The 23881-nt window shown below is 60.5% G+C and overlaps 1 protein-coding gene across 1 annotated transcript in view; it reads left to right on the top strand.

Annotated features, from left to right (window-relative positions):
- LOC119090124 (GATOR complex protein Iml1-like) overlaps window positions 1-23881 on the top strand; it is a 34444-nt gene that overhangs the window by 6132 nt on the left and 4431 nt on the right. Inside the window, 11 exon segments of the mRNA XM_037212919.1 lie at window positions 3-150; window positions 810-1012; window positions 2063-2343; window positions 2980-3131; window positions 5097-5189; window positions 6105-6323; window positions 7464-7532; window positions 8132-8239; window positions 13665-13876; window positions 19489-19670; window positions 23849-23875. Of these exon segments, the coding sequence (XP_037068814.1) occupies window positions 3-150; window positions 810-1012; window positions 2063-2343; window positions 2980-3131; window positions 5097-5189; window positions 6105-6323; window positions 7464-7532; window positions 8132-8239; window positions 13665-13876; window positions 19489-19670; window positions 23849-23875 (1694 nt within the window).

The raw sequence follows: 23881 nt of genomic DNA, 5'->3' as shown, positions 1-23881 counted from the left end.
CATCCGGCACCCTGTTCATGGGCTACCGGGAAGGCCTGCTCAACTTCCAGCGGGAGCGGGCGCCCCCTGGCGCGCCGCCGCCGCCGCGCGCCTCGCTCAGCTCGGCCGCCCAGGGCAACTTCCTCGAGGTGCTCAACATCTCCATGAATGGTGCGTCCCCCCCCCCCCCCTCCGACCACGCGGTGGGTCCAAATGCTAGAAAGCGGTCACTTACTTCAGTGTGTTTTAGTGTGTTTCAGGGAATGGGATACACAGTTTATTGCCGTTGTTTTAGTTGGGAATAACGTAAATGTTTGTGGTGGCCGGCCCAGGTCTGTATGCTGCCGATGTGATGCCTTTCCCGTCATTGTCATGCGTTTGCTCGCGTCCGCCCTGCCTCGAGGAACGATCGCGTCACTTTGAACGGCGTGATTCCTCTATGTTGTTCCGTGACGTGCGTGGTTGCTGCTGTCTTTTTCGCTGTAAATACGACTTAAGGTTTATACCCGCTGGTAGACACGGAAATACTTGATTCTGAGAGAAACATAGCATCTGCAGTCGGCATGTCTAAAACACCAACAGCCAATGAAGGCCAACATTCATGCTGACACACTGATCTCAAACATAGAATGGCTCGTCCGCATTTATGTGTTCGCTTAGTTTGCCTTTACAGAGCTACTGGCTTGACCAGCGACTGTAAGCGCCAGAGTTTTAACGCCGCCTCCTTGACTAGCGACAATGTGCGGCATGGTTTGAGAGCCACTGCTCGACTAGCGACTGTGTCTGAGTGTTTGAGAGCCACCAGCTTGACTAGCGGCTGTGCGCGGCAGTGTTCGAGATGCACTACCTGCACCGGGCTCTGGAGCGCACCGGCCAGATGTGCGTGGTGGTGTCGCCCGGCGTTGGCGTGTACCAAGGTTGGGAGCGGGAGCTCAACAATCTGACCAAGCAGCGCATCATCGACTACGGCGTCGGCATCGACCTGGTGTGCGTCGGCGAGCAGCCGCTGCACGCCGTGCCTCTGGCTCAAGGTGCGTGCGCGCGCGACCGGCGCTCTTCGGCGCCGCCCACCTCCCTGTTGTGGACCGCCGCCGCCAGAGAGCGAGGAATAAGCCCGGCTGGGCGGGGCTCCACGCCAATCCACGCGGGTGGGGGGTACTGGCGGCTGTGCCTAAGTTCTAAGTAAGGTTGGTGTCTCCCTCGGCTTCGTCCGCAGCGTCTTGTATTCGATATTTCTTGTTAAGAGTGTCGTTGGCCGCTCGTTCGTCGATCGCTGGCGTCGGTTGCGGTTTGGACCGTCCCGGGATCCTTGAATGAGTCATAACCGGTACATTCGCCAGCACCGTGCAGCTGATTTGGAGATCCTGTAGTGAGCTGTAACCGGTGCGCTCGCCAATGCCGTGCAGTTGGTGTCACGTCTTCAGCTGTTCTGGCTGCTAAAACCTGACACCGAATCGTGAAAGCGCCCCAAGAACGGGCGGGTCCGTGGATCGCACGCCGGAGTGTGGGATCGCCTGCACAGATGAACCCACACTTCTGCCAGCACCAATGTCCTTGTCTTCCTTGGCCAATTTATCTCACGTTGCTGTGACGTCTGGTCGGCGGGATCTGTGCACAGTTCGTGTTTTGTGTTCTTTGGTTGCCTTACTGTGACTGGAAGTTATATTTTTCTTGCTAGTTGGGTGGCGGGGAGTTGTGGTGATATTGCAGTGCTGCTGAAGCCGACCTGATCAAGAAGCTTAATGCAAATATTGAACAATTGATACAGCGCGGTGTGTAAACAATCGCGCCTCTTGTGAACTATTGGATGAGCCTGCGATCGATGATTGCAATATCCTACGCAAACAGTCCTGAATAAAGGCCTTAGAGAAATGCAAGAATCCGTTAACGAATTCTGCCAAGCCCATTTGCTTTTTTGGCCCAGGTTATGGTAAAGCGGTCGCTTGCTACTGTTTTGCCAACGTTTCACGCGGAGGTTAGAGCTATTTCTGCAGTGTGTGGCGTTTTTTTGGGAAGCTGACCAAATGATCCTGGCCGCGAACGCCGGTCACTGCCTGTTCACCGCCGCACCCTGCTGCCTCAGTTCCACAACAAGAGCCTGACGGAGACGCAGGACTACTACCTGCCACACACCTGGATCAACCTCAGCTTCTACTCGTCCAACAAGCGGGTGGGCTACTCGGAGTTCGTGCCGCGCATCAAGGTGCCGCCGAGCGCGCCCAAGGCGCCCGTGGCGCGCGTGCAGTCGGTGCTGCCGCGCGGTCGCCCGCCGCCCAGCGAGCACGCCATCCCCAGCTCCGTGTACGACTACGACGCCCACGACGCCGACGTCTTCCGCATGCCCGCCAACGCCACCTACAAACAGTGAGTTGGTGAAGCGCGGCGGGAGTTGGGCAGCGAGATGAGATGTGTTATGTCATGAAGTCTGGATTGTGCCGTAAGCGGACAGAATATGGCTGTATAGAGATAAGGCGCTGGCTTCAAATCAAAATGACATCCGTCTGTGTCGATGGGTTGTGAAGCTCGAAGCCTGTCAAAGGCATTTGACAGAGTCGCACTGTGCCTGTCATTAAAATACAAGGCCGTTTTGGATTTCACAAACCGTAGCGATCTGTTTCGCAGATCCCTGGCAAGCTTAGCCCGTACAAACTAAAGCAGCGCGGTTCTGCCGGATGCCAGGGATTTTCTTACAGGGGGGGGGGGGGGGAGGGGGACCGGAGCTCACGAGAACGTATTGCGCCGATCGCAAACGTTCTGTCATGCGCCATTTATGGCATAGAATGCAAAATGCGGGTCTAGGGAATGAGTGTCCGGGCCCGCCTCCCTCCTTGGCTGCACATGCAGAGTTCGTCAGTCGGCCATCAATCGGTTGTCAGTCGGTGTCAGTTAGTCGGTGTCGGTGATGGCTGCCATGTTGAGCTGACAGCCAGCGGACGGTGCTGCCGACCCGTCGGCGCGCCGCTGAACCGCGTCCGACGCGTCCCCCCCCCCCCTCACCAGGGCGACGATGACCCTGCAGCGCGTGCCGCCGCGCAAGCGCACCGTCACCACCTCGCACGTGAAGCCGCCGCGCCCGCCGACCGACTCGGCCGTCTCGTCGCCGATCGCCGAGCAGGTGTACAGCTCGTCAGCCACCGGGTTTGTCACACCAGGTGGGTGGGCGGCGCCCGCTGGCGGCGCCGCGCCGCGCTCGCCGCACGCCGGGCCCGCTGCCGCGCCGGCTCCAAACGGAGCCGGCGCGGCGCGCGCGAAGGACGGGCGGTGCGGGCGCTGTGTGTTGTGTAACTGCTTGTCGGCGGCATGCGCTGGGCTGTTGCTTGGCAACAGATGCGATGCTCAAACGTTCGATGCACTCGCAAGCTGAGGACTGAAGCAACCACTTACAAATGTAGCTGCCTACGAATGCCGTCACGTCAGGGTAGTGAACACGTCCCGTGGCGACGCCGCTAAAGGTGTAGTGATCTGTTGAGCAGGGTCTGCCCAGCGGTGCAGCCGAGCTACGACACTTTACGGAAGTAATTTATAGTAACTGCATCTTTACCCTGAACGTGTGTAGGCGACGCGTGATAAAAGTAGGTACCTTTGACGTAAATAAAGTAGCGATCCTTGTTGTTCATGGGTTCTGTGTTACGGAACTATTGCGTTTTTCGGAAAACACGGAACTTAAATGTAAATAGAAAATAAACCTCTACCACCATTCCAAGTGGTGTACAAGGTCATGGCGCTCAGGCGCTGACCGCGACCCAATCTTGACCCTGTCGCCGTGCGCAAGCGCAGCTGATATGCCTGCCGCCGGCGCCCGCCAGCCCGGCTGCTGCTCTGTGGCATCCGCTGCCCGGGGGTGCATTCGTGCCGCCCGCCGCCGCAGACTGACCGGCCGGCTGGGCCGGCGCGTGTGACTGACTAACCGACTGGGAGGCCGCACGTCAGGCAGCCCTGCTGCCTCTGACGGGTTGAGGGCTCGCGCGTCGCGTGTGATGGCTAACGGACTCAAACATGGCATGTTGTAGGCTAGCGACCGTTAGAGGGAGTGTGCCACCTGTTTTGTCCTGTTCACTGGGAGGTAGATGACGAGACTCGTCCTCGTCCGGGTTGGTCGGTGACACTAGGTTTCACAAAGTCCTCCGGGATAGCTCAGAATTTTTAATTGAGTTGGCCGCCCCACGCAAGAAATGTCGTTATGCTGTGTGACCATCACGTTGAAAGTAATACTCCTGATTTTATTCGCTTTTCCAACATGTTTTCTATGAAATATTCGTAATACGCAACTGAAGATGCACAAAGCCTTGAACTCTCTACAGGGTAAAGACATACAAGTATGGGGTCATAATCATGTTAACTCATTGAAACGTCATACCATGGCTTTGAATTCTCTCTCACATGGCACGGTGAGTCTTTTCAAAGGGTTTTTCGACTTTAGGAAACATTTTTTTACATGGATGCTCAGTTCGTTGCAAGACCGTGTTAACAACGCAGGTTGCTAACCAGCTAACCAGAAACATCACCTGGACTAGTGATTTGCTTGTTCAAAGTTCCACGAATGCACTTCTTGCTAAATGGCTTGTGTCACACGCTGTACCAATCATGAACATTCATTTCGTCTGACGTCATTCGTATCTGTCAATGGCGGAACACATTTTGACCACCACACTTAGAGTGTAGCAAGGGGCTGGTTGTTGGTGTTGCGGGGTAGCTTTCTCCCTGTTTCGTGCTCATTTCACGGAAATTTGAACGGCTGAATATCCCGCTAGAACGGATTGTGTGCGCTTAGGTTGCTTACTCCAAAAGCGAAACCTGGGGCTATAGGTACACATTTTGTCGTACTGCGTCGATCTGGGACCGCGTAATTTTCAATAGAAAATGAAATGAAATTAAATGGATTTGCTTCAAGTATATTACTGATGTAGTGTTATGATTAGACATAACTGACCCGAAGATATCACCAGAGTCTGCTTTTGATTCACGTCCCGGAGGTGGCACACTCCCTTTAGGGCTGGTACTTGGCGGTGGCAAGCTAACCGACCCCGCCGCCGCATGCGATCGGCCCGGCACGGCTGGTGATTGGCTGAGCGGGCGCGCGCCGGCAGTGACGCGGCGCCGCCATTGGTCTGTTTTAGCGCGCGCCTCGCCACTCGTGCAGAGCCCAGTGTCGCCGCCTGGTGAGCTATACTCGTCGTCGTTCGGGTCCGTGTTCGGCAGTGACCGGTCCGGTGAGTGATAGACGCGGCATGGCCTGCGCTGACCTGGCTGTGGTGGCAACCATCCATGCGCCCTATAACGGGCTGATGGGCTGCTCACACGGCTGGGAGACCGTTAACCAGGATGTGAAATGGCGCTTGCGCTGTGGTTGGATTGAAGCTGGACTGCGGCATGGGGGTCCCCCTCCCCCGGTCTGGTGTGTGGTGACCGTTGCTCGGGAGCAGTGGTGCTAGGAAATAGCAACTGGAGTGGGTGAAGCCGTGAAGGTGATCTACGTCCTTGCGTGTGCCGAACTAATGCTGATTAATAACGTGGATAGGTGCAACATGTGGCCCTGTTGTCGACAGACGCCGACTGACACATCCCCACGTCTTGCATTTTTGCGTTCCAATATTTTTCAGTGTGACATATCCCTGAATATTGCATTCTGCACGTCCCTGCCCTGAATGCTGTCTTGGAACAAGACATCAATCAAGAACAAATTTTTATGGCGTTGCTGTGTACTTCTAGCACATAAGGGCTTTCTTCACTCACGTCCCCAGGCTGTCGTGTGCCTTTGCCCACTTAATATAGCCGATGTGCATCTCGCCAGACCATACCAGACCACCATATGTGCGCCTCGCCAAACCATACCAGACCATCCAGACCATACCAGTCCATACCAGTCCATACCCAGTCATTGTGAAACCAGTCCACTAAACAACACCAAAGCATGGTGTGGCCCTGATCCGTGCTGCGCTGTGCGCTCCGCCGCCTCCTCCCACGTGGCCTTCGTGGCGCCGGGGCGCGTGGCAAGTATGGGTCGACCCTCTGCCTCAACTCCGATGTGGAGTCAATCCATCACCAGCTGACCGAGAGACCACGCCCGGGGCCGCCGGACCTGGCGGCGCGCTAACGGGCGCGGCGCGGCGCGGCGCCTCCGGCAGACGGCGGCACGCTGCGGCGCGTCTCGTTCGACGACAGCGACGTGACCCGCTCGCCGCCGCGGCCGGCCGCCTCGGCCGTGTCCGCCTGCGACCTGAGCCTCAGCCGCGTGGCCGTGCCGCACGGGCCCGGCCGCGCCCTCTTCAACCCGTTCGACCCCAGCAACATCGTGGTCAAGCACACCTCCAGCCGGCGCCGCTGGACGCATATCTTCCCCAAAGGTGGGCGGGCGCCGCCACCGGCGACGCGCGGGTCGGGCCGCGCGGCAGGGAGGCGAGCGGACCGACGGTGTATGGCGGCGCCGCCGCCTCCCCCACGGCCGTGGCGGGCGCTCGTATGACAGGGCGTGCGTGCCGTGGAATAGACGCCTGTTTCGTGGCCTGTTACACGAATGCGCTCCGCCTGGGTAGTTGTGTGTGTGGAGGTTGGGCGGGGCTGGTTCGCTCCGAACGCGTCGACATGGCACGGCTGCGACGTAATCCGTAATGACGCGGGCGGCTGCGATGAGAAGAGACCCAGCCGCCCGCAGGCGACAACGCTCCACCGCCGGCTCTGCGGCTGTTGCGAGTCTCTGAGCCTCTGAGCCGCTCGCCCGATTTCCATAAAGTCATCACCGCTCAACGCGCAGCGTATGCATTTAGGATTCGTGGGTAGTCTAGTGGTCCCGGGTCGCCAAAGTGATCTTGCCTTTGGTGCGCGTCCGTCGGTGACTCTGCGGTATTCTCCTTCTTCAACTGCCGTCTTAATGTGAAAGCCGAAAAGTGTACAGGCGTTACGCCATCCCGCTGTTTATTGCTGAGGCTAGCGGTACGAAATCAAACAAAATTCAATAACATCACGATGGGTTTGTACGTCTTCAAGGATCATAAATGAAACGATTATATATTTTCTGTTTTTCGATGATATTTTTATTTTCCTCTAAGGAGGATGATCGCTCCAGTGTCTGAGCGGCGTTCAGATGGGAGTAGCCGCTGTGGATGACCTGCTGTGGGAGCAGTGCCCCGCCATCCAGGTGGGATGAACTGTAGACTGGTAGGGCCCGAGCTGGGAGCCAAGCAGCACCCGGGATTGCCGAGGCCGCACACGCGACAGTTACGCGGCCGCGCTGTAAATGTTCCCCAGAACGTCGGGAGAGATACGATGCCCCGGATGGGGCAAGCCGCCGCGGTGGTGTGTCTCGAGCGCTGCGTGTCTGGCGCGCGGGAGGTGAGGCTCGTGCCCTCATCGCCGCACCATCGGACCGGCCGTTGGCGACGAGCCTCCCTGGGCGCGCCAGCCGAGTGTCAGCAGTGGTAGCCGGAGCGCCAGCTGCGCAGGCGTGCGCACGGTTCGGCGGCGGGTCATGTCTCGTGCTGTTCCAGGTCCGAAGGGAGTGCTGTTCCAGCAGCACCACTACGCCAACGCCATGGGTCTGGACCTCAGCGCCAAAGGTAGGCCGTCCTAGGCCGCCACTGGGCGCGCGCTGCCGGTGTCCTCCAGGGATGTGGTGATGTCATGACGGTATGCTCATTCCCACTGGTAACGATTGGTAGGACTTAAACGTTATCATGCAGTGATATGGAGTACGTCAAGTTCCGATTTCGATTCCTAGCCCGGCCAAGTACTGTTTGCCGCGTGGGCACTTTTCCCGCATTTTCCGCATCCCCATGTGCCTGGCATCCAGCCGTCCGACCCAGCAGCGGACTCGGGCTGCACGGGGCACCCGGATCTGAACCCACGCTGTGTGAGTGATTTAGCGATAGTGTGATTCACCGAGATGATCTCTTGACCGATGTGTGATGTCTTAGGCTATTTTACTAGTTTTCGCATTGTCTCTTTTATGCCCGTTTATATCAATGACGACGTGTAACTTTGAAAAAGCCACTGGATCTTGTGGAAAGTTACGAAATATATGAACATGAACATGAACAGTGGCGGCCGGACCGCGGCACACCTGCGGCGCCAGCGCCCCCCCCCCCCCCAGACTCACGGACGGAGGGGAGGACGGCCGCTGACCGGCCGGCGCGCTGACGCTCCGCCTGTCCCGCAGATGCGCCGCCCTCGTCCAGCGAGCCGACGGCCGGCAGTCCGTCACTGGCCTTCTTGTGGGGCGCCTCCAGCACCGGCGAGCAGGAGTGGTCGGCGCATATCACCACAGGTCAGTCCCGGCCGCCGCCGGAAAGCAGCGTCTGTGCATACGCGCGCGCGTGCGCGCCGCCGGCGGCTCGCTCTCGCCTGTGTCCAGGGGGGGGGGGGGGGGGCGCGGCGCGGCGCCCCGGTGGGATGACTTCACCCGTTCACCCGCTCTGTCTCCCCACGGAAGAAAAACGACCGTCGCACCTGGCATCTGGAAACCCATCCCAAACGCAACTCGCTACGATGCAAACATTGAGGAATTCGGTCACGGAAATATCACCACGGGAAGCGCTGTTCAAGGGGTAATGAGCAGCTTTCGGCTCCACGTCAAAAGAAACATATTTGTGAGTCAGTCGATGTACAGTCCTAGGTGACTCGATTTGACCAAGGGTAGCCAGCAGCCGTTTCTCTTCTGCTGGGGCGGCAGCGCTGGCGGCCGGGAGTGCAGAGGCGTCCCCGGCGTGCCTGGCCTGGTTCGCTCGGCACTGCCAGCGACGGCCGAGCTGGAGCCGGAACAGTCTCGGCCGGCGTCGGTCGGTGCTGGGGATGAGCCCAAGGCGCTTACCTGGTGCTTAAAGAGACTGGGAGTGGGTAATGAGGCTGATATGTCCTGTTTGCTGCCGTCGGCTCGTGAAAATACAGTTGCATTTGGGCGGGAGTAGCTTCATTTCACAACGTAGAGTCCGATATTATTTTGATGTTGAGTTTCTCATTGCCACGCGCATCAAGACCGTGGGTGTCAGTCGGGGAATGTTGAGTGCTGCAGTGCCTTTATTACGCGTGAACGCGTATGATAGTGTCAATTCAACGTGCGTTGTGCTTTCATTTTCCCGAATCACTGCCAGCGTTGTTGGTGTCCTGAGCGCGCAGCGTGTCTGATGCTCCGATCTAACAGGGTTCTGTCTTTTTAGCGTACATCGTCGGAGTTTTAGTAGGTAAAGAAAACTCCCGAGGCGACTGTATTTGTTGCATCTCGCGTTAGCCAGTTGTGCTTGCTTGGCCCGCTTGATAGTGCCCCTGCCTTGGCACTGTGGCGTCGTTAGTGCTCGGTGCTCACGCGTACTAAGCGCGCCCCGAGGGCATGCCGTGTGACGTCACGCCCGGCGCGCGGCTGCGGTCGCTGCACGCTGGCTTATGGCGGTCAGCGGCGTGCTCGCCGTAGCAAACGCTGACGGCCAGCTACCTGTGACGTCACAGGTAGGTGCGGCTCACGCATGATTAATAACTCCGTACCCCCGTCCCCTGTGAGGACGGGGGGGGGACAGGTGGATCAGGACCTTTCCGGGGTGGTGGTGGGGGGGGGGGGGGGGGGGGGGGGTTGTATGCTCCGATGACCCTGTGAGCGGCTGGGGAGGCGTTTAAAGCGTCCACTCCGACCAAAGGGAGGAGCCAGACTAAACGTGCCTCCCGCAAGGGCCCTGACCACGATCAGGGCAGGGCTCAGCAGCCCCTCGGCCCCAGCTTTGAGTAATGCCGTGCCGTGTCCCGTTGTGTCCTACGGGAGTGGTGAAGGGGTCCTGGGTGTCAGCCGGCCGCCGTGCGGGTCGGCCTGGGCGTTCACCAACATTCACCGTTGGCCTCAGTTTTCGACCTGTGGGTGCCCCGTGCTGGCTAGCTGTGGGAGTGTGCCCGGGCGCACACGGAGAAGGTGTATGAACAGCTCTTAGTGAGTCAGGGCACGGGCTGCCGCGGACTCCTGCCCGACGGCTCCGCGGCGCACCTCTGGCGCTCCCACCAGCGCATTGCGCGTCCGCAGCCCCGCCGGCACAGTAGTCGCCCGCCGTCCCGTCCCCTTGTTGACCTCGGTTGTGGGTTGGGGAACGTCGTGCTCGAAGACAGACCAGCTTCTACCTAGCCACGGCTGACTCACAATCAAATCACACCACCACGACGCTGCTACCCAGCGAAGGGCAGGTTGAAACGGCCCCGCCCGCTGAACTTAGAGGTGCACCTGACTCCTCTGGAAGGTGTCCGCCACCCGGACAACTATCCCACGTCAGATTACAAAAGATGAGGAAATCAGGAGGATGCTGAGCGTTAAAGTACACAGCGTTTGAGTTGGCGGAGCGGGTATGCGGTCCGTGCCCATACAGGTTAAACCGTGCCCACTTCAAAATTCTGTGCAGGAAGTCATTAGCTGCCGGACCTGCGGTGGGATGGGCGGGGGGGGGGGGGAGAATCAGCGTGAATGAAATCTTTGAAGGAGTGACGAACGCCAAACACACCATGAGAAGGGTTGGTGACGATTTGTTGCCCACGGGCTCCATTTCCCTGGCTTTCAATGGTTCTTCGCTGCCAGAGAGGGTAGCAACCGGCTTAACTTCCTTTCCGTCAGTTTCTTCGCTCCCGATCCTGTACGGCGCTCTAAAGCCATTCGTTTAGGTGCTTACCGCTCGTGGCTGACGTCTGCGGCACACCCCGTGGGGACGAGCCGGTGTGGTGATGCGCGATTGGGTGATGAGTGAGGGAAATATGTCGGATGTAAGAACAAACGAACGGCAGAAAGATAGCCGGAATATGCATCAGACGGATGCACGCCGATATTTCTGTGTCAAACTCTGGAACGACTTTGGGTTTCGCGCAATTCCTGAAAGCAGAGCATCATGGTGCCGGAATTATCGTTCGTTTTTAGACAACCAGCCTCATTTATACCGAGGGCAGGCCCTGCGTGCCCCAGCGCCCACACTGCTGGGCAGACTGTCCAGCTGTCCAGCTGCTGAGCCGTGCGTCGAGCCTCGTCACCTGCGAACGACACGGGACCGGATGGCGTCAATGGCGCCGGCGCCCCCCCCCCCCCCCGCTCCCCACTAGCGCACTGCGCCGCCGCCACGTCCGCCACAGCAACACCTAGCCTCAGCCGCCTCTGGCGGCGCCGCGCGCCTGCGCGACAACGTGTGGGCATCGGGCGCGGGCCTCATCTCTGTGCGGGCCAGACCCTGGGGCGCACTAACAGCTATGGATGTGTAGCCGTGCTGTGTGCGGGGTGCGTCTGTGTCGTCGTGAGGCCGCTGGTATGCCCCCGTCCCCGTCCCGACCCTCGCCTTCGCTCTGCTTTAGGAGTTCGTGTGCTGCCCCGCGCGCGCCGCCCGAAGACGCCCGGGGTGTGGTGCGGCCTGTGTGCGGTTTAGTGGGAGCGGCCGGAATGAGCAGCGAACATGAAACACATCACCAGAAAACCGAGCACTCGGTGATTCAAAGTATACGTGCCGTTCGAAAATTTGTCGATGATAGATTTGTGACGTGATTTTTGATTAGTTCTAACGTGTATGGTTATCCATTGTCTGTTGAAGATACCTGGTAGTTTTGTCTTCATGTTTAATGTGTTAAGGAGCTGAGGTCCCAAGCAACATCATCTATTTAAAAGCAGTGTGACCCAGTAACAAACATATGGAGATGAGTTCACCATAACTGTCGCGGATCTCCGCGCCAGAAGCCTCAAATTGAGGTCCCTAACGCCGATGCATTCGGCCTTAACGACCTGCATGTACAGAATCCACCATTCTCTCCTACGCCAAGAACCACAAATTTGTTCCAGAAATGCCCCTCGGCAACGGTTAAACGTTACAAAGCAGGAATCCTGACCAGGCGATACAAGTACACTCCACGGTAGTTGCAAAGTGTGTATTTTTCCTCGAATGTTATCCTCGGAGGCGTACATTTTACCGATTATATCTGTATGCGGGGCTCCACGGCACATGCATTTCTCAGAGATATTAGCACACTCTACCAGAGGAAGGTGACTGTTCGCGCCGCTCCAGTCACGTGTGACTGAAAAGTGTGACCAGGCGGCGAATAGGCCGCAAAACACCAAGGGGTTACCACTGGCTTAAACGCCGTCAGATTTGAGATGCCCTGGCTACAGGCTACACTCGTCAAACTGCGATGAAGCAGAGGAAAAATGTGTTTGTTTCACAGAACGTGGGTTTGTAAACTCTTGTGGTGTGTCACGTACTTTAATGATGCAAAAAGGGAAGACAGGCCTCTTTATCCATACACGATAATTCAGAAGTTCCTTGGGGAAAAAGCTTTTCATACAAGGAGCGTATGATAGGCCGGTAGCAAAGAGGAACCACTATGCATAGACAGGCCGCGATGTCAGCTGTTAAATGACGCGAAGCCTGCCAATTGGAAGTGCAGCACCATTGCAGCGGCAAGAGGTAGTAAATGGAGCACATTCGAAATGGGTACAAAAACGTGACGTGAGTAAAAGCGTCCCACAGTTTTTTCCCCAATTGATATGCATATGTCGAATTACGGAGTGCTGATGGCGAGTTTCGTGTTGGTTGTGTGGCCCGGGCCGTTCCCAACCACCGTCTGGTGGCGCTGGGGGGTCTGTGCCGTCTTCGGACCGCTCGGTCCCGGTCGCCCCCCCCCCCCCCCCGGCTGACCTGCGGCTAAACTGTGGCTAACGGTACCCTCCACGTGTGCCCTGTAGGGTTTGATTACTGCGCTTGTGTTTTGGAAACGATTGCGCATTAGCACTTTCTGTTTTATGTTGTGTGTGACGTGGCGTGATATACCACGCGCCATGCTTTTATCCCATTTTCGTTGTCCTGTGGTGGCTCGATTTTGGGGGCATTTGCTCGCACGCGGTTTTCCAGTTTTACCCATGTGTGGACCGATGCATACAGTGCCCTTAGATGTTAGCCTCGTTGATAGCCTCGAATGAGGCCGGGGTTAAATACAGTGTATTGCCAGAGGCAGTCGTCACTAATTGCGAATGCTTAATGTGATCCTGCGTGCTTATGTCACAGGGCCTAACGGGAATGTGTCCGTATACCGCTTGGGTTGTGTTTCGTGCGGCCCGTCTCTACAGCGGGCATATCATGCTGGCTGCTTGGAACACCACGTTGCCCAAATGTTCTTCTGTTGGGTTTGGAGCATCTAAGCCAGTACGATGTGACGTACTTTAGCGAAGCCTCGCATCAATTGCGACCCCTAAACAATATAAAATGCGCACAATTTACAATGGACTCGTCAAGAAATTGCTGGCTTGTTAGCTGGGCTAGGGGCTGCCAGCGATTCCCCTGTTCGGCGCCCCGCGTTCTGCGAAACCATCGAACACTAGCGGGCCTTTTATATGCCTTTCGTTTACTGTTTGCTGTACTGGGCAAATTAGAAGGGTGCACATATTAAAAGGCAGCGAGCTATTCCTTCACAGAGCCTGCGATGGAAAAGTTGCGTTTTCGTCGTCAAAACCCCGCCCGGAAAATGGCAATCACTCAGTGACGAGTTGGTCGGTAACTGAGGGACGGCATTCCGGTTGAGCAAAGCTGGATTGTCACCGTGGGGGACGCCTCGGCCGTTCCTCCCGCTATGGTCCAGCTTCCGTTAGCCAACACCCGCCGCCCCGGCACGTCCCGCTGGGGTGGCGGCGCGCGGGAAGGGTCCCGTCGCCGCCTCCGGCCGCCGCCCTGACTCAGACGCCGCCGTGCGCGCGCGGACAGGCGTCGACTGGAAGTCGCTGACGACGCCGGCGTGCCTGCCCATCACCACCGACTACTTCCCGGACGAGCGCAGCCTGCAGAAGGACTACCTGCTCACCGAGTACAGCATCCTGCCGGACGACATCAACAGCCCGGAGGACGCCGGCGCCGCGCACCGCCAGCTCAGCACGCGCGAGGTCTTCACCGAGATGGTGTCGCAGCGGCTGTGCCAGGTCAGTGAGCGGGGTGTACGCGAGAGGTCTTCACAGAGATGGTGTCGCAGCGGCTGTGTCAGGTCAGTGGGGCGGGGTGCACGCGAGAGGTCTTCACAGAGATGGTGCCGCAGCGGCTGTGTGTCGCAGGTCAGTCCGGCGCGGTGCACGTGGGAGGCCTTTACAGACATGTGCTGTGTTCGCGAGACTAGATTTCGACAAGGCGAACGCATCGAAGGTAATATGTGCTGATGGCGTGAAGGAATCACGGAAAAATGGTGAAACTCCTTGCGATGTCGGGAGTGCTTATGCGCCTCCTGATATCAATGTTATTTTATATTTTTTATTGACGATTGAACGAAAACGAGCTGTTTGTACGGCCTTCTGTCCATGCGAACAGCTTGTTCGTAAAACGACAGCTTGGCGTAAAAGGTTACGTCGGACTCCTCCAGCAAACACGAGGCATGAAATACAGAGGTACGCGTGGAATGATAACCAAAAAACCGGACGGGGTGGGAAAACTGTGAGACCACTGCGCCGTCTCGCGTTGTCGCCTCAGCCGTCCATCACCGGAAGGGCGATCATTACGACGGCCGCGGCGGCAGCGGCGCGTCGCTTTACACGCAGCTGGCGGGTGGCGAGGCGTCGCTGTGCGGCCGGGCGGCGCGGGCCGGCGGCGGCGCGTGGTCGGCTGTACCGCTAGCGACGCGGCCGCGGAGCGCCGCCCGGCCGGCGTGGGTGGCACTCGTGCTTCGGCAGCGGCTACACGCGGACGACGCGACGAGCGTGCTCCGTCACAGCCGGTCCGGTCGGGCCGTCAACCCGCTGTCGCTCCGACCGGGGGCGGCGGCCGGCGAGCGGCGCGGGATCACGCCAACAGTGCGGAGCGTGTCTGCTCCCCTCTGCCGCGCCACGATGCTCGGGAGCGTGTAGCTGCCCGGCCGTGCCAAGCTATGCTGCTGGCGCTCGGCCTGCTGGGCGGCGTGTGCGCTGTGCTGGCGCCAGCGGATGGGCGGCCGCTGCCTGCCGCTTACCCCCCGCGGACCGGCTCAGTCCCGCTTGCGCCGGTCTCGCCCGGGCAGCGTCGCCAAGCACAGCTCGGTCCAGCTCGTCGGCGGCGGGACGGCGGGGGGTGGGCCGCGATGGCGGCCGGGCGGGTGACGCCTCCGCCGCCGGCCACCACGCCTCGGCGGCGCAACATCACCTTCGACACGTCCGACTCGTACTTCACCGACTGGATGTCGGTCCTGCAGCGGCCGGTGGCGCCTCTGCCCGCCGCCTCCGCGGGCGCCGGCGCGGCCCGCCGCCGAGCCGCTGTCGGCAGGGCCGTCGCGCCGCCGCCGCCGCCGCGGGTCGTCATCGGCCAGGACGGCCAGGTGACGGTGCTGGGCGCCGGCGGCAGCGGGTTCGTGGTGGCCGGCCCGCTGGGTGTGCACGTGAAGGTGCCGCGGCCGGCCTGGCGCTCTGGACGTGCATACGGCGGCAGCGCCGGCGTCGGCCGACGGCGGCCCGCTGGTCTCCACGGGACGGCTGTTCGTCGAGGTGCTCGTGCCGGGCGCCGGCGGACAGCGCGCGCCGCCGGCGCCGCCGTCCGGCCCCTCCGGCCCGTCCGGCCCGGCTCCGTCGAAGCCGGCCGGCGAGAGCGGGCGGCGCGGCTCCCGGCGCGGCGGTAGCGCCGCAGACCACGCCCATCCCGGACGTGGAGGACGGCGAGCCGTCCGGCGCCGCCGAGGATGAGGACCCGGCCGACAGCCGACGCCGACGCCGACGCCTCCCTGTGCGCGGCCGGCTCCGGCCAGGAGACGACGGTGACGGTGACGCGCCGCAACCCTGACGGTGGTGCACCGGCTGCCGGGCCTGGCGCCGGCGGCGCTGGCGCAGATGACGGCCATCATCTCGGCGCTGGGCGCCGGGCTGAGCATCGACGAGCCGCCGCCGCCGCTGCTGCTGGGCTGCGCGCAGGGCGGCCGACACGCCGCCGCCAGCGGCCGCGGCCGGACCGGGCAACGGCCGGTGTGTCTGCCTCGGCAACGGCCGTCTGCGTCAGCATCAGCCGCTGTCGCGACCACTGCTGCTCCCACAGCGATGACGGGCGGCGGAGACCCTTCACCTCCACAGCGGAGTCGACTGTTAGAGCTCCGACAACCACGTCACGTGCGCCAACCACAGTGGCTATGGCTCCTGCGCTGACCACGACCACGACACGTGCACCGACCACGACAACCACGACACGTCCACCAACCACAACCACGACACGTGCACCGACCACAACCACGACACGTGCACCGACCACACCACGACACGTCCACCACCAACAACCACGACACGTGCACCGACCACAACCACGACACGTCCACCAACCACAACCACGGCACGTGCACCAACCACAACCACAACACGTGCACCAACCACAACCACGACACGTGCACCAACCACAGCAACCGCGACACGTGCACCAACCACAACCACGACACGTGCACCGACCACAACCACGACACGTGCGCCAACCACAACCACGACACGTGCACCGACCACAACTACGACACGTCCCACCACCACAGCCACGAACACGTCCGCCAACCACAACCACGACACGTCCACCAACCACGACCGCAACACGTCCATCAACCACAACCACAACACGTCCGCCAACCACAACCACAACACGTGCACAAACCACACCACCACAAACCCGTCCACCAACCGCCACCACGACACGTCTACCAACCACAACCACAACACGTCCACCAACCACAACCACATCACGTCCGCCAACCACAACCACAACACGGTCCACCAACCACACAACCACGACACGTCCCACCAACCACCACTACTACAACGTCCACCCAACCACAACCACAACACGTCCACCAACCACAACCACAAACACGTCCACCAACCACAACCATAACCGCGTCCGCCAACCACAACACGTGCACCAACCACAACAACCACGACACGCCCACCAACCACCACCACTACACGTCCACCAACCACAACCACGACACGTCCACCAACCACAACACGCTCACCAACTACAACAACCACGACACGTCCACCAACCACCACAACCTCGAAGCCATCGACAACTACGGCACAGGCGCCTACAACAGCAACACCTCCAACGATCCCAGTCTGGGAAATTACAGCATGGACAACCGCCTCAACACCGACAGCCGTAGTGAGTGCAGCTACAACGTCCACCACGCCGACAAGGCGTTCAACCACCGCAAACAGAGCCACAACCCCGAAAACGACAGCCGCCTCAACGTCGACCACAGCTCGCCCAGCTGCGGCCGCCTCCAGCGGCTGGACGCCGACGCGGATGCCGCCCTGGTGGATGACGACCCGGCGGCCCTCGCCGAGCACGGCGGTGGACTGGGCGACGCTGTTCGAGCAGCCGTTCATCCTGGGCGGCAGCCAGCTGTGGGAGGTGGTGGAGCAGCAGCCGCCGGACCGAGTCAGTCAGGTGCAGGGCGGCCAGCTGGGCCTCTTCCCGGCGCAGCTGCAGCGGCCGGCGCCGGCGGCCGGCCCGGCAGCGGTCGCCAGGGGTGGCCTAGGGCCCGGCTCGGCAGACCTCCCCGACGGCGGCCGCCAGGGGCTGACCTGGGGCCCTGGCCCAGCCGACCTCCCCGGCGGCGGTCGCCAGAGCTGACCTGGGGCCCGACGCTGCCAGCCGGCCCGGCGGCGGCCGCCAGGGCTGACCTGGGGTCTAGCCTGGCCGACTTCTCCAGCGGCGGGCGGCGACCGTGACTGAGGGACGAGCAGTGACGGGACGAGACAAGCGGCTCCGCTGTGTCACCCAGTATTGCGAGTGCTGCCGTGGATGTTGTTAATAGGCTAGACTTGGTGTCGCTTCCTTGCACAATAAAATGCCAGGGTAAGAATGGTCTCATTTGCATCAGCCACCGTTGTTTTTTCGTCGTCGCGTAATGTTTCCAGACATGCTTTTGCGCGATGAGTGTTCGGTATGCAGTCGTCTGATAAGGCCTTGGAAAAGCGCTGCGCGAAATTCTCAGCTGACCCACAGACACGTCACGTAAGTTTTTTAGATGCTGATCCACCACAAGCCAACTTCAGCCGAATACCTGGGTGCACGTCGTTAAAAGCTCGCCTTTTCCTTTAATTTTTCCATTAACGGATAATCTGATGTGATGTAATTTTTTCCATAAACGGATGAACTGATGTGAATCCGGTCAAACGGTGTGTCGTACGAAAAGTTAATTGACGTGCATTTCTTGTGGTCATCGCACACCCTTTGAGAGGGACCAAAACAAGATTTGCAAAGCCAGTTTGTTGCGTGTAGATGTTATCTGAGCGGAGCCTTCTACCGACCGTTTTCGATAAGTGACCAGGTTAGCGCCAACAAAAACGTCATATTTTGCGTAGATGTTGGTCAGTGAACTTTGCCGTACGTCTTGGCCGCCGTCGTGGCCCCGTGCATCTCGGCTTAGGTCTCTGGGTGTCTTGGAGGACCGGGGTCAATGACGCGACATTAGCCACTTCCCGGTCGATTACGGCGCATCTTGGGTCGGACAGCGCCAAGACCGCGATTTAGAGTTGGTCGTACATTCTCTTACACCCGCCCTTGGTTTTGCTTCAACTGCGTTTGATTGTCGAGGTCCGATGTCATGGGATGTCGATCGTTAAAAATGGGTGGTGGTTTACGGTTGAGAACGCGTGACTTGGCTTCACACATTGACCCGCAGTCTGCCGGTACGAAATCGCCCGCCCATGCCTCCGTCAAATTCTTCGTGTCGTACGGGGTACGCGCTGAATCACCCCAATGTGGGTTCCGGGTTAGACCTGTATTGTTTGGTAAGGGGTACGACCCTGGTCACCCAGATAAGGGTCCGGTTTAGACCCGCGTTGTTTGGTACGGGTACGACTCTCGTCACCAAAACGTGGGTCCGGGTTTAGACCCGCGTTGTTTGGTACTAGTACGACACTGGTCCACTCCAATGGTGGGTCCGGTTTAGACCCGTGTTGTTTGGTACGGGTACGACTCTGGTCACCCAAATGTGGGTCAGATGTAGACCAGCGCTGTGTGATTGTTACTTACCAGGAAAATGTTTCAATTGACGGCCAGATCCAACGCGGAGGCCGTGCATATTGGAATGCGGCAGAATAATCGGGCCAAAATCATCGAGGGGCATGACTGCATATGCCCCCGAAATTATGCAACACAAGTTGTTTATAATCTCCCCTCGTTTTGATGGTAATTGCATAAAGTTGCGACTAGTGTTTACAAGTTCAGAAAAGATGTAGAGTGTAGCAGTCAAGCTGGCGCGGGCTGCTCAAATGAAAAATACCGATTTACTGATGATACTAGCTCAGCCTACGCTTTCGGAACTGTATTCTTTGCCGTTGAGGACCTAGAACCACCTGCCTAAGTCCTGAACGTGGTAAGTTTATGCGCTGGATGTAGCTTCAAGTTATGCTGCTCCGCGACCCCGGAGCGCTCATGTGGCCATCGTAGTCGCTGACGCTCCTTAAACACGGCTTGCTCGTCAACGCACGTGGCCTACGTGACAAGCAGTGGCATCATTTGGGCGGATGCGCCGCCGTTCTCGCGCTGCCGCTGCCGCCAGCGGGCTGGCGATCCACGGTGACCGTCGCCGCTGTTGCAGGGATTCCAGCTGATCGTGTCGTCGGCGAAGCCGAGCCCGGCCAGCGGGGCCGCCGTCGGCCGGGCCGTCTTCCCGCAGCGGGTGCCCGAGGAGCGCGAGGAGTACCTGCTGAGCATCGGCCGCATCTTCCACCGGGTGCTGCTCAGCGGCTCGGCCATCAACGTCACACACTACCGGCCCAGGTGAGCCGGCGCCATCAACGTCACACACTACCGGCCCAGGTGAGCCGGCGCCATCAACGTCACACACTACCGGCCCAGGTGAGCCGGCGCCATCAACGTCACTCATTACCGGCCCAGGTGAGCCGGCGCCATCAACGTCACACACTACCGGCCCAGGTGAGCCGGCGCCATCAACGTCACACACTACCGGCCCAGGTGAGCCGGCGCCATCAACGTCACACACTACCGGCCCAGGTGAGCCGGTGCCATCAACGTCACACACTACCGGCCCAGGTGAGCCGGCGCCATCAACGTCACACACTACCGGCCCAGGTGAGCCGGTGCCAATCAACGTCACACATTACCGGCCCAGTGAGCCGGCGCCATCAACGTCACACACTACCGGCCCAGGTGAGCCGGCGCCATCAACGTCACCACACTACCGGCCCAGGTGAGCCGGTGCCATCCAACGTCACTCACTACCGGCCCAGGTGAGCCGGCGCCATCAACGTCACACACTAACGGCCCAGGTGAGCCGGGTGCCATCAACGTCACTCACTACCGGCCCAGGTGAGCCGGCGCCATCAACGTCACTCATACCGGCTCAGGTGAGCCGGGCCATCAACGTCCACAACTACCGGCCCAGGTGAGCCGGCGCCATCAACGTCACACACTACCGGCCCAGGTGAGCCGGCGCCATCAACGTCACACACACTACCGGCCCAGGTGAGCCGGCGCCATCAACGTCACTCATTACCGGCCCAGGTGAGCCGGCGCCATCAACGTCACACACTACCGGCCCAGGTGAGCCGGCGCCATCAACGTCCCACACTACCGGCCCAGGTGAGCCGGCGCCATCAACGTCACACACTACCGGCCCAGGTGAGCCGGCGCCATCAACGTCACACACTACCGGCCCAGGTGAGCCGGCGCCATCAACGTCACACACTACCGGCCCAGGTGAGCCGGCGCCATCAACGTCACACACTACCGGCCCAGGTGAGCCGGCGCCATCAACGTCACTCATTACCGGCCCAGGTGAGCCGGTGCCATCAACGTCACACACTACCGGCCCAGGTGAGCCGGCGCCATCAACGTCCCACACTACCGGCCCAGGTGAGCGCGGCGCCATCAACGTCACACACTACCGGCCCAGGTGAGCCGGCGCCATCAACGTCACACCTACCGGCCCAGGTGAGCCGGCGCCATCAACGTCACACACTACCGGCCCCAGGTGAGCCGGCGCCATCAACGTCACACACTACCCGGCCCAGGTGAGCCGGCGCCATCAACGTCCACACACTACCGGCCCAGGTGAGCCGGCGCCATCAACGTCACACACTACCGGCCCAGGTGAGCCGGCGCCATCAACGTCACACACTACCGGCCCAGGTGAGCCGGCGCCATCAACGTCACATCACTTACCGGCCCAGGTGAGCCGGCGCCATCAACGTCACACACTACCGGCCCAGGTGAGCCGGCGCCATCAACGTCACACACTACCGGCCCAGGTGAGCCGGCGCAATCAACGTCACACACTACCGGCCCAGGTGAGCCGGCGCCATCAACGTCACTCATTACCGCCCAGTGAGCCGGCCGCCATCAAACGTCACATCATTACCGGCCCAGGTGAGGCGGCGCCATCAACGTCACACACTACCGGCCCAGGTGAGCCGGCGCCATCAACGTCACAACTACCGGCCCAGGTGAGCCAGTGCCATCAACGTCCCACACTACCGGCCCAGGTGAGCCGGCGCCATCAACGTCACACGTCACCCACTACCGGCCCAGGTGAGCCGGCGCCATCAACGTCACACACTACCGGCCCAGGTGAGCCGGCGCATCAACGTCACTCATTACCGGCCCAGGTGAGCCGGCGCCATCAACGTCACACACTACCGGCCCAGGTGAGCCGGCGCCATCAACGTCACACACTACCGGCCCAGGTGAGCCGGCGCCATCAACGTCACACACTACCTACCGGCCCAGGTGAGCCGGCGCCATCAACGTCACTCATTACCGGCCCAGGTGAGCCGGCGCCATCAACGTCACACACTACCTACCGGCCCAGGTGAGCCGGCGCCATCAACGTCCCACACTACCGGCCCAGGTGAGCCGGCGCCATCAACGTCACACACTACCGGCCCAGGTGAGCCGGCGCCATCAACGTCACACACTACCGGCCCAGGTGAGCCGGCGCCATCAACGTCACACACTACCGGCCCAGGTGAGCCCGCCATCAACGTCACACACTACCGGCCCAGGTGAGCCGGCGCCATCAACGTCCCACACTACCGGCCCAGGTGAGCCGGCGCCATCAACGTCACACACTACCGGCCCAGGTGAGCCGGCGCCATCAACGTCACACTACCGGCCCAGGTGAGCCGGCGCCATCAACGTCACACACTACCTACCGGCCCAGGTGAGCCGGCGCCATCAACGTCACTCATTACCGGCCCAGGTGAGCCGGCGCCATCAACGTCACACACTACCGGCCCAGGTGAGCCGGCGCCATCAACGTCCCACACTACCGGCCCAGGTGAGCCGGCGCCATCAACGTCACACACACTACCGGCCCAGGTGAGCCGGCGCCATCAACGTCACACACTACCGGCCCAGGTGAGCCGGCGCCATCAACGTCACACACTACCGGCCCAGGTGAGCCGGCGCCATCAACGTCACACACTACCGGCCCAGGTGAGCCGGCGCCATCAACGTCACTCATTACCGGCCCAGGTGAGCCGGCGCCATCAACGTCACACACTACCGGCCCAGGTGAGCCGGCGCCATCAACGTCCCACACTACCGGCCCAGGTGAGCCGGCGCCATCAACGTCACACACTACCGGCCCAGGTGAGCCGGCGCCATCAACGTCACACACTACCGGCCCAGGTGAGCCGGCGCCATCAACGTCACACACTACCGGCCCAGGTGAGCCGGCGCCATCAACGTCACACACTACCGGCCCAGGTGAGCCGGCGCCATCAACGTCCCACACTACCGGCCCAGGTGAGCCGGCGCCATCAACGTCACACACTACCGGCCCAGGTGAGCCGGCGCCATCAACGTCACACACTACCGGCCCAGGTGAGCCGGCGCCATCAACGTCACTCATTACCGGCCCAGGTGAGCCGGTGCCATCAACGTCACATACTACCGGCCCAGGTGAGCCGGCGCCATCAACGTCACACACTACCGGCCCAGGTGAGCCGGCGCCATCAACGTCACACACTATCGGCCCAGGTGAGTCGGCGCCATCAACGTCACTCATTACCGGCCCAGGTGAGCCGGCGCCATCAACGTCACTCATTACCGGCCCAGGTGAGCCGGCGCCATCAACGTCACACACTACCGGCCCAGGTGAGCCGGCGCCATCAACGTAGTCACACTACCGGCCCAGGTGAGCCAGTGCCATCAACGTCCCACACTACCGGCCCAGGTGAGCCGGCGCCATCAACGTCACACGTCACCCACTACCGGCCCAGGTGAGCCGGCGCCATCAACGTCACACACTACATGCCCAGGTGAGCCGGCGCCATCAGCCTCACACACTACCGACCCAGGTGAGCCGGCGCCATCAGCCTCACACACTACCGACCCAGGTGAGCCGGCGCCATCAACGTCACACACTACATGCCCAGGTGAGCCGGCGCCATCAGCCTCACACACTACCGACCCAGGTGAGCCGGCGCCATCAGCCTCACACACTACCGGCCCAGGTGAGCCGGCGCCATCAACGTCACACACCCACTACCGGCCCAGTCGAGCTGGCACCATCAACATCACACCTGCCGGCCCAGATCAGCCTGCTTCGAGAGGCCCTGTCCCGTGAGAACGCTGTGGCGCAGTGCAGCAGCCGCTGGCGCCGATTTAGGAAACATTGGACGCGGTCAGTCCTGCTTTCATGTCCGGCTGGATATAGCGTGTGTACCGCTTTGGTCGGAGCCAAGTTCAGACTGTTATCACGTAAGGCTTGTTCCGGGGCGGGTCAAACAGGCAGTATCGCATGTGCAGCGCGCCTGGTGGCATTCCATGCACGGAGCTCTGCTCACTGGTCACTCCCGGCCGACGCCAGCACTGACATGCCGGCGGCCGCCGCTGCTGCCGCCACAGCGCTTTGTGCGGCGGTGCTGTGTACGGCGGTGCTGTGTGCGGCGGTGCTGTGTGCGGCGGTGCTGTGACCGGGCCCTGGCCGGCAGACACCCGTACCCGGTGCGCCGCGTCTCGTACCG

The sequence above is a fragment of the Pollicipes pollicipes genome, unplaced genomic scaffold (assembly GCF_011947565.3).
Source record: "Pollicipes pollicipes isolate AB1234 unplaced genomic scaffold, Ppol_2.1 Scaffold_3087;HRSCAF=3621_pilon_pilon_pilon, whole genome shotgun sequence".
Classification (NCBI taxonomy): domain Eukaryota; kingdom Metazoa; phylum Arthropoda; class Thecostraca; order Pollicipedomorpha; family Pollicipedidae; genus Pollicipes; species Pollicipes pollicipes.
The sequence above is the reverse complement of the archived record's forward strand: the minus strand, read 5'-3'. Positions and strand labels throughout refer to the sequence as shown.